The sequence below is a fragment of the Ursus maritimus genome, unplaced genomic scaffold, assembly GCF_017311325.1.
Source record: "Ursus maritimus isolate PB19 unplaced genomic scaffold, ASM1731132v1 scaffold_26, whole genome shotgun sequence".
Classification (NCBI taxonomy): Eukaryota; Metazoa; Chordata; class Mammalia; order Carnivora; family Ursidae; genus Ursus; species Ursus maritimus.
The window spans coordinates 39765580-39776691 of record NW_024425119.1 but is presented as its reverse complement, the minus strand read 5'-3'; the positions used below and the strand labels follow the sequence as shown (position 1 = coordinate 39776691).

The following is an 11112-nucleotide window of genomic DNA, read 5'->3' as shown; positions in this document are numbered from 1 at the left end:
TAATTACAGGGAAGAAGGGTGACATTAGCAAAGGCATGGCCATGAGAACAAGGAACGCACTGATGGAAAAGAATTAGAGTTGGAAGGGAGATGGGTCTAAAATGATCAGTCTCTTGGCTGTGCGAGAAAAGTCAACTGCTGAGAGGCGATGAATTCCCAATCACTGAATATAAATAATATGGCACCGTGTGCCCGGATGGAGCAGCGATTTGCTTGCCAATCCAAATTACACAGAAGAGCAGTAAGTTTACACTCTCTGCCATGGACCCCAGGAGTGAAAAGGAGAAAGTATCAGGAGAAGCCAAGTCCAAACTGGTGGTTATGGATATGAAGGAAGAGGTAAAGGAGTAACAATGAGCCTCACTGGCCCTCAGATCTGTGCCTTGGAAATATATGAATAGAAGACATTTATATTTCCCCCTCTCCCCCATACCCCTCCCGTTCCTTTCTTTATACTACTTCATCTGAAAGGTGCCTGACCTATCCAGCCTAGGAAAAATGTCCCTTCAGGTGGTGCTTTAAAGCCAGGCTCTTGTGATAACTCAGCTACTACCCAGAGGACAATGTTCCTCACAACTTTTCCCAGCCCAGAAATGGGACTAAGGTTGGGCACCGAATGGATTTAAAATGATTCCCTTCCAACTTTCCCACACAGGGCACTGTTGAAACTTGTCAGTGAGGTTTAGATCCAGAAAAATCAAAAGTGACGCTAAAAGTTATAATAGTTGTAATAGTCTGCAAATAAGCAAATTTGGGCTATGGAAAGGGCGGATGAGAGGTGAGGAGAAAGGAGAGAACTGGGAAGAAAAGGAAAATGAAAATAAAGAGAGCAACAAAGTATTGAAATGAAATCCCTTTCCGCAGGACCCTCTGCAAAGTTTTCGCTTTTGTGGTTCAAAACCCATCTTCACAAAACAAATGAACAAATCCGGGTAGTTGAACATGTTTCAATCTTCTATGGTGACCAAGAGAAAGATGCCAAGGAACATGAAGAGAAACCAAATACTCAGCTTCTCGGGGTGTGAACTTCAGAAGCCAAAAACTCAGTGGCAGGAAATGTGCGTCCAAGCAAAGCTTGGAGACAGACTGCCCCAGAGTCCCCAGGAGAGCAAATGACATTTAGAAAACAGGTTTCATTGGGAGCTTACGCTGAATAACACCCAAATCCACCCTGCTCTTTCCTTCCCAACAAAAGGGGAGGGCTGAATTATGGTAATGAACCCGCTGAAGAGGTACCACCACCAGATCCTTAAAAAAAGGGAAGGGCCCTATTTGACCCTTGCGACAGCCTTAAGGCGCCATCTGCAGCTCTCAGCTAAGACTGCAATAAACCCAAAGCTCCGGCTCGCTTGTTAGGACCACCTACTGGTAAAGAAAAGAGAAAGCAAAGAAATACTAAATTCAGGTCAGGGAGTCTTCAAAAGTCTCCCAGGTCCTAGAGTAGATGCAAGCATCTCTAAGACACAGTGCCTAGGAAAAGATCTAAGGGCCTTAGTTGGCTATAAGCTCAATGAGCAACCAAAAAAAGCTAATAAATTCTTAGACTGCTTGATTTAAAGGATGATATACTGTCCAGACCTTGAGAACTTAATAGCCCCACAGTACCCCGTTCTGTCTGAACACATCTGAGAATTGCATTTAGTTCTGGGCACAATTTAAGAGCAATATTGACAAGAGCCATAAAAATGTTCATACCCTTTGACCCAGTAATCCCACCCATGGGAATTTATTCTGAAATAATTCAAGAGAATAGATGAATTAGAAACATGAAGATATCAATGCAGAATTCCTTGTAACAACAAATATATATATTAATAGCTAAATGTCTCCCAAAAATGGAATATTATGCAGCATTAAAATATAATGATATGCTATTTGAAAAAATAAAACAAGAAACATAGAATGATAATGCATGCTACAACATGGATGAATCTTGAAAACACTATGCTAAGTGAAAAAAATCCAGACACAAAAGGAGACATTGTATGATTCCTTTTGTATAACGTGTCCAGGATAGGCAAACCTACAGAGACAGAAAGTACTGGTGATTGCTAGGGGCTGGGGGAGGGGAGAACGGAGAGTGATCACTAATGGGTATGGGGTTTGTTTTGGGGAAGGCAAAAACATCTGGAATTAGCTAGTGGTGATGGTTACACAACCTTATGAATATACTAAAAATGACCAAACTGTATACGTTAAAAGGATGAGTTTTATGGTATGTGAATTACATCTCAATTAAATATATGTATGTCTCATAATAAAAAATATATATATATATATATATACACACACACACATATATACGCCTTCATAATAACATACAAAATGCGTACGATTCAGTCAGGGGAAAAAGCAATACCAAATTGTGTCCTTGATATGATTCAATCATGTAAAAATTAATTATGTACATTTATGGATGAAGACTAGAAGGGAACATGAATATATGAAAACAGTTTAATATAGGTGAATTCTTTTATGTGGGAGGGGGTGGGTGGCCATTATATTGTTCTTCAAGAAATTTAATATTTTCTTTTCTCCCCAAGACAGTGTCCGCAAGAGGGCAGACAGAAGATGACAAAACAGAACCACTTAGCACAAGCCTCAGCTGAAAAGTTGAGAACCCAGCATCCAGTGTGGAAAGCAATCTCAAAGGTCATCTAAGTCTGGCTTCCTCATATTACAAAGGAAACACTGAGGTCCAGAGAAAGCAGCAGGCTGGTCCCATAAGAGATGGAGGGAGCAGCCCATCTCCTCACTTCTCCATCTGTCTCTTTCTACCAAATTACAGCGCTTCTGCAATCAAGGCAATGTTTAAGCCGGGAAAGGGAAAATTTAGAGGGATAGGAGATGAAGGGCAGGTTTTTATCAAGAATGGGTTTTTTGTTGGGTTTTGTTCTTTATAACAAGAGATAGCAGTTCTAGAAGGAAATTACAGGGAAGCAAATTTCAGTCCAATAAAAGAACTTAACAATTAAGGATGCCCAAAAGGTGAAACAGGGAGCAGATTTCCAACTGAAGCAAAAGCTGAAACGGAAATCTTTGAGGAAAGCCGTTCTCAAGATTCTGCACTGAATGAGTACTTGGCATAGAGGCTTTCTCGATTCCCTTCCAACTCTTTAAAGGGTCTATACATTTTTTTATTTGTGGGAATGGGAGAATATGAAATCATTGGATTTCATTAAATCTACTCAGGTAGAGAATAAGGAAGACCTCACACTTCCTAATGTCTTAGGTTTATATAAATATATAATTATTTTATAATGAATTTCTACTTTCAGCTGATTTTCGCTATGTCAGTTGCTTTGGGAAGGAAGATGAAATTCAAATATGGTTTCACCAGTCTTTCCTACTAAGAGGTTAACATTCTTTAACCTCTTTCTCACTTCTCACCTGGTGCCCCAGCCCATACCCACAAAAATGTCTCCTGCGCAAAACCAAACCACACTAAAGTGACCAATGTGGCCTGGCTAAGAGCTGGGTGTGAGATCGCCATGCTGGAGTACCTCAGAAAGTATAAATACCTCTCTTTTCTGCATAGAAGGACTGAGACTCCAGAGGCTGGGAATAGCCTCCCTAATGGAAATGAATCTGCCAAAGGATGAGGAGAGATTTCTGCAAGGAGAATCTGCAAGTGAAAAGGGCCATCTTACAAGCAGTTTCCCAGCTCCTTCTCAGAGATTCATCTTACCCTCGGAGTTGTCTCATTCTGAGGACTTCTGCAATCACAACTGGCCCAGATGAGCTCAGCCCCATTTTATTTTTTATTTTTTTGAAGATTTTTATTTATTTATTTATTTGTCAGAGAGAGAGAGAGCACAAGCAGGGGGAGCGGCAGGCAGAGGGAGAAGCAGGCTCCCTGCTGAGCAAGGACTCTGGGATTAGGACCTGAGCCAAAGGCAGACGCTTAACCGGCTGAGCCACCCAGGCATCCCGAACCCATTTTAAAACTGCAGTCTAAGAACAGCCAAAAGATAAAATGAATTTATGGGACTTCATCAAGATTAAAAGTTTCTGCACATCCAAGGAAACAGTCAGAAAAACTAAGAGGCAGCCCACGGAATGGGAGAATATATTTGCAAATGACACTACAGATAAAGGACTGGTATCCAAGATCTACAAAGAACTTCTCAAACTCAATACACGAGAAACAAATAAACAAATCAAAAAATGGGCAGAAGATATGAACAGACACTTTTCCAATGAAGACATACAAATGGCTAACAGACACAAGAAAAAATGTTCAAAATCATTAGCCATCAGGGAAATTCAAATCAAAACCACACTGAGATACCACCTTACGCCAGTTAGAATGGCAAAAATAGACAAGGCAAGAAACAACAATTGTTGGAGAGGATGTGGAGAAAGGGGATCCCTCCTACATTGTTGGTGGGAATGCAAGCTGGCACAACCACTCTGGAAAACAGTGTGTAGGTCCCTTAAAAAGTTAAAAATTGAGCTACCCTATGATCCAGCCATTGCACTACTGGGTATTTACCCCAAAGATACAGACGTAGTGAAGAGAAGGGCCATATGCACCCCAATGTTCATAGCAGCAATGTCCACAATAGCTAAATCGTGGAAGGAGCCGAGATGCCCTTCAACAGATGACTGGATTAAGAAGTTGTGGTCCATATATACAATGGAATATTACTCAGCTATCAGAAAGAACGAGTTCTCAACATTTGCTACAACATGGACGGCACTGGAGGAGATAATGCTAAGTGAAATAAGTCAAGCAGAGAAAGACAACTATCATATGATTTCTCTCATCTATGGAACATAAGAACTAGGATGATCGGTAGGGGAAGAAAGGGATAAAGAAAGGGGGGGTAATCAGAAGGGGGAATGAAACATGAGAGACTATGGACTATGAGAAAAAAAAAAAAAAAAAAAAAAAAAAAAAAAAAAAGAACAGCCAAACCCAAACCACTTCCCTGGTTCCCCATAAACAGCTAAAAGAGGCTGAAATATTTCTTAATTATAAAACAAGAGAGAGTCTAGGAGAGAATAGATGAGGGAGAGGGACCACTGGCAACCCTACCACCACAGCACAACCAATCCATCAGTCTTATTTCTTTCTAACCGTCATCTGTAAGCTTTACAGTGATTTGCAGGAAATCAAGAGGAAAATTTTTTAAAAATAGAAAATACACTAATACACTCTACGAAAATTCAGCCTTACAAGTATAACCTTCATTCCGTAACAGTTAACTCCCTAGACACTCAAGCCCTATTTCCTTACGTGGGCTGAAAAGGCTAAAGTGTTATAGTAAAATTGTGGTTGCTCATTCTACATATGGTAGCTTCGTTATCCCAGCAATCCTTTAAAAGTATATACTATTGTTTAACTTGAATTTAAATGAAATCTTAGAAGAAAAAAAAAGTACATTTTATGGGGGCTCCTGGCTGGCTCAGTCAGTAGAGCATGCGACTCTTAATCTCAAGGTCGTGAGTTCAAGCCCCAATTGGGCATGGTGCCTACTTAATTAAAAAAAAAAAAAAGTACATACTATTATCTCAATTTTTAGGGGGAACTAAGGCTCTCAGAGACTAAAGAAGCCCAGGATCACAAACAGCTAGAAAATCATGGAACCAGATCCAAATCCTAACAGTAATCCTTCTGATTCCAAAACCTATGCTTAAAGTCAAAAGACAAATCATAGACTGGGGGAAAATATCTATAACACCTATGATGAAGGGCTAAGGTTGCTAACAAGCAAGGATACCAACAAAACAGATGTCATAAAGACAAGTAGGACTTTTTTTTTTTTAAAGAGGGAGAGAATGCATTCAGGCATTCAATGAAGACGAAATGCAAGTAGCCGAGAAAAATTTGAAGAAGATGCCAAACTTATAGTTACTAGGAGTCAGGGAAAGACAAATTAAAGTTATCAAATACTATTCCTCTTGGCAAAAATTTAAAAGTCATAACAGTCCATTCCAGTTACAAGGAAAGGGCCAGTTTCTTACATTGCTGGTGGAAGTGTAAATTGCTATAATCTTTTCCAGAAATAACCTGATACAATATCAATGAAAATTTAAAATATACATCCTGGGGGTGCCTGGGTGGCTCAGTCAGTTAAGTGTCTGACCAGCTCAGGTCATGATCTCAGGGTCCTGGGCTCAAGCCCCAAGTCAGCACTCAGCAGGGAGTCTGATTTTCCCTCTGCCCCTCCCCCTGCTCATGCTGTCTCTCTCTCTCTCTCTCTCAAATGAATAAATAAAACTTTAAAAATAAAATAAAACATACATTCTGTTTGACCCTACATTATCGCTTATTGGAATCTAGCATCAAGAAAACAAAAAGCAGGGGCGCCTGGGTGGCTCAGTCGTTAAGCGTCTGCCTTCGGCTCAGGGCGTGATCCCAGCGTTCTGGGATCGAGCCCCACATCAGGCTCCTCCGCTATGAGCCTGCTTCTTCCTCTCCCACTCCCCCTGCTTGTGTTCCCTCTCTCGCTGGCTGTCTCTCTCTCTGTCAAATAAATAAATAAAATCTTTCAAAAAAAAAAAAAGAAAAGAAAACAAAAAGCACCAATACACACATTTAAAGATGTTTATTGTAGCATTGCTCATGTTGAAACAACAGAAACTGCTCATTGATAGTTCCTAGTTGAATAAGTTAAAATATAGCCATATTTTTGTAACAAAAGCTCACAATAAAATTTGAGAACAGTAAAATAATTTTCCAAATCAAGTAAAGCCCTTAATCATTCTTTTGTCTCTTTTTCCTTATAGACTATTTTTAATATATTTACATTTTGCAGAAATAGTACTACATATCATGTTAATAAGTTAGTAATCAATAGCCCACAACAATGCCTCATTAAAATTCCATGTGATAATCTGACAAATTATAAGTGTTTTTCAGAAGAAGTGTATATCAATTTTTGGCAACTTTAAAAAGGTGTAAAAGTTAATTTTGTCTTAAAATCATGGCATATAAATTCATTGGCAAAAATTTTTTAATTTTTTTAATATATGAATACAAAGGAAAAAAATCTACAAATTTCATTCTTCTCCATTGATCAGACCATGTTTTGTTTTAATCTGCAAGGAATAGTAGCCAAAAGAATTCTACTTTTTAAAAATATATATACACCGCTCAGAGTTAACTTCCAGGGGGAAAAAAAAGGGAAAAAAAGCTTGAGGAATGTACACAAACACAAAAGAAGAGTGAGAAACCTGGAGTAAAGGTATATAATTTTAACATCATAGTTCGGTTCTCCGGTGTCCCTGTGCATCCTAGACTGTTTCTTCCACACTTGGCTGGTTACATAGGAATGAAATAAGACCCTCTTGAGATGCTCAAGCTGCTGGTTCCCTAGGGTTTCCCCAAAGTCCCTATAAAGGCACATGAGATATAAAATCATGAATTTTCCCATGAGTCCCCATAAAACAATGTCATCTGTCCCTTCTCCAGTGTTCCAGTGTGCTCTGTTTATACTTCTTATGACACTGAGTTCAAAACACTGAAGGAGGCGAACTTTGATATCTGTGTATGTTATATATGTTATATCCCCCACCAGACTATAAGCTCCTAACAGCAGAGTATGTAGCTCAGAGTCATAGCCCAAGTTCTGGGGACGCCTGAGAATTCAGCCAGTCCAACCACCCATGTAAAATCTGAGGGCTCTCTACAATACTTCATCAAGCAGAAGCGTTTGTGATGGGGGTACTACTCCCACCCCACAGCAGCTAGTTCCTGCGGGGGGGGGGGTAGCTCCTAGTAAAGCTCTCCTATATATGGAATTAAGATATTTTTCTGAAATATTTAAATTTAACCCCTCTCTTACCCATTTGTAATCTGTAGAATAGATCGAATCCCTACTGTCATAGGACAGCTTATGAAATAGAACCTTCATATTTTTCCTTCGATCTCCTAACTCAGTGCTTTGCACAGGAAGGAAGGAAGGAAGGAAGGAAGGAAGGAAGGGGAGGGAAGGGAAGGGAAGGGAAGGGAAGGGAAGGGAAGAAATGAAATTGATAAACAACATTCCTCCATCACTCATCAACATACCAGGGTGGGGCATGGTACTATATTCTCTAAAAGATATTTTATTGGTTTTATATTATGCCTTTCATTTCACTATCTGATTTTAAGAAGAAATTGTCAGGAATACAACAACGAGAATTCAGAAATTTGCAACATAAATACACTCTTCTACCACAAAGGCTTTCTTACCCCTTTAAGTTGTTCTCATCCCCACTGCAAGCAGACAGTTTCTTTAACGCTATCGGGATGACCCAAGTGGGCAAAACTGGACTGGGACAAGCTGCTTGGCTCTGCCAGAAAGAGTCCATCCCCAAGGGGAAATTTCTTCTCACCTCCAGGATCCCCCGGGCTTTCTGGGCTGGCTCAGGACTTCATACGCAGCCTGAATCTCCAGGAAATGCCTCTGAGCCTCCTGGGTCCAGTGCAGGTTGTGGTCAGGGTGCCAGATCTTCACCAGCTCCCGGTATCTTTGATGTATTTCTTCATTCGTTGCCCCCTCTGAGAGATTCAAAACCTTAGGGAAACAGAAGCTGACAAATTAGGATTCCCTAAGTTTCAGAGCACCTGGGTCTCTCCTGCTTCCTTGCTAAACTGGAGTTGGCTTCTACTTGCCTGAGAGAAAGGCCCATAGCCTCAGATTAGAACACCAGTCTTTTGAAACATGGGCTAGCCTGGATCTCATGGCAAGAACCAAGATTTTCCTTGAATCACAGTTGCCCATTTTCTAACCTAGGACTTCACATCCCTGACAAGGTCTCTTCCTTGCAAGAGAAATAAGCAAATAAATCCACCAAAGACATGTATAAGACTGTTCACAGCAACTTGATCAGAATGGTCCCAAACTGGAACTAAGCCAAATATTCATTAACTATAGAGTGAATGTGTAGTATATTCATACAATGGGATACCATATAACAATGGAAACAATTTATAACTGTAACAGTATTTAATTATACTGCATGCAACAGTGTGAATAAATCTCAAACATAATGTTGAATGAAAGAGTCAGACATGGGGTATCTAGCTGGCTCAGTTGGTAGAACATGTGACTCTTGATGTCAGGGTTGTAAGTTCAAGCCCCATGATGGGAGTGGAGACTACTTAAAAAGAAAAAACATAAATAGAAATAAAATAAAAATCAATTAATTTTATAAAGAAAGAAGTCAGACATAAAAGAGTACATACTGAATGATTCCATTTTTATGAAGTTCAAGAATGGGCAAAACTCATCTATGATAACAGAAGTCAGAACAGAGATTCCCTCTGAGGGAAGCAAGGGGAACTTCTTAGTGCTGGATATATTCTATATTTGATTTGAGTGGTGGTTACATAGATGTATACATAAAACTTATTCACTTTATATATATCTCAATGAAAGTAAACAATATATATGTATCCTTTCCCACTCACTATTAGATCCTCTGTACTGTCACCCATGGCACACAGAAGCCCAAAGAAACCAAGACACCCTTCTAGGGCCCGACCCAGCAGACATGAAAACAGCACTTCCACATAAGGGGGCATCATTTCCAATCAGGCTTAGCCTAATACCCAGAGCTGTCCCGCCCAGGAATGAGAGGGAACAAAGCCTTACCTGGTAAGCCAGCTGACGCTTCTCATTCTGAAAACTGCTAACAAACTCATAGAGCTTCTCCCACTCCTGCAAGTAGCCACTGCTGAAGCCAGGATCCCCCACCAGCAGCCTCCAGGCGCGGTAAGGCAGAAGGAGGACAGACTCCATGAGGGGGCCAAGGAGGGGGAAGAAGCTGAACCAACTCAAGAAGGAGCCAAGGGTTTCTGCCACATAGCTCAGGGTGGCAGCTGTGTTGCAAACGGCGCTGTAGGCTAGCGGGCCTGTGAAAGCCAGGTAAGCCAAGCCCAGACGATAGAGCCGAACACTGAGCGTCTCCGACCCAACTGAAGCTTTATAGCGGCGGTGCTTCTGGGCTGTAATGCTGGCAGCCAAGCTAATGGGCAGGATGGCTATGGGGCGGCCATAGAAGAGAGGGGAAGTAAGAAATGCTGCCCCTAGAGTATTCTTAAAGTCTGAGGTCTGGTTGCCAACAGCAGCCACCAGCAAGACCCCTAAGCCAACTGCCAGTGGGAGGCCCACGATATAGAAGTTGGCCATGAAAGAAAGGCTAATGAGAGCCACCAGGCCAAAATAGATGCCCACTGTCATCTGGGCGACAAAGCGAATAAGACTCAGAGGGGGTATCCTCCCTCCCGAGCTCTGCCTCTGCCGCTGGGTTCTGTTGGCCTGGGCTACAAAGCTTGGGAGCTTCCAGAATTCCCAGAGCCAGCCCAGCCCACCACCCCCCAGGGTAAGCATCCAGAGCAGCGCATGACTGTCCCGCCCCAGGTACAGGTGGTGGAGCCCAGCAGGGCCCCCCACAGCCCAGAGGGCATAGGTCACCAAGAGCCCCTTGGCCATCCTCTAGGGAAAGGGTGTCAGATCAAGTTCAGTGGCACCTGACATTGCCCAGAAGGCAGAAATCTGGGGTCATCTGTGAAAATCATGGCTGTCATGGTCCCAGAGTTATCCTTAGACCCTAAGAGATGGAAAAAAGCAGTGGTAAGAGTACATCCAGCTCCCAACCCAGTAAACCATTTCTCCTTCCAATAATAATCAAGTGCAGATCTGCCTGAGTGTCCCTGAAATGCAGATTCTCCCATACCGTTTGGTCTGGCCTCTCATTTGTTTTTGTTTTTGTTTTTGTTTTTACAAGCATAGCAACTCCAAATTTAGGAGAGAAAAATGTTTTTAAATGCTTTCAGCTGATGTAGAACTCCGCACACGGACAGAAAAGCAGCAGCTTAAGTTTCAGACCACTGATTCCTGGAATGACTTATGGGGGAGTGGAGTGCACAGGAGTGAACAGAATGCCCTTCTACAGTTCCTACAAATTTTGAAAGTCCCTTGCCCCTCCCAGCGCTCCTCAACTTCACATTATGGGTGCCCTCAGACACATGGTCAATGTTTCAGCCCCTCTCCAGCCTTCCCACCTCTCCGGGCCGCGCGATCTTCGCACAAGTCACACTTAAAAGAGGTCCTGAGGTCCCTCCACTTAAACCGCTCTGGAAAACTAGCATTTTGACCCCGCAAAGGCGGACTTGAA

At 41.7% G+C, this 11112-nt stretch overlaps 1 protein-coding gene across 1 annotated transcript; it reads right to left on the bottom strand.

Moving 5' to 3' along the window:
- Positions 1–8167: 8167 nt before the first annotated feature.
- Positions 8168–10427, bottom strand: DNAJC22 (DnaJ heat shock protein family (Hsp40) member C22). Its single transcript, XM_008704547.1, has 2 exons — positions 9588–10427; positions 8168–8507 (listed from the first exon to the last, which is right to left on the bottom strand). Exons 1-2 carry the CDS (start codon positions 10425–10427, stop codon positions 8322–8324), a joined length of 1026 nt encoding a protein of 341 aa, XP_008702769.1. The 3' UTR covers positions 8168–8321.
- Positions 10428–11112: the final 685 nt, after the last annotated feature.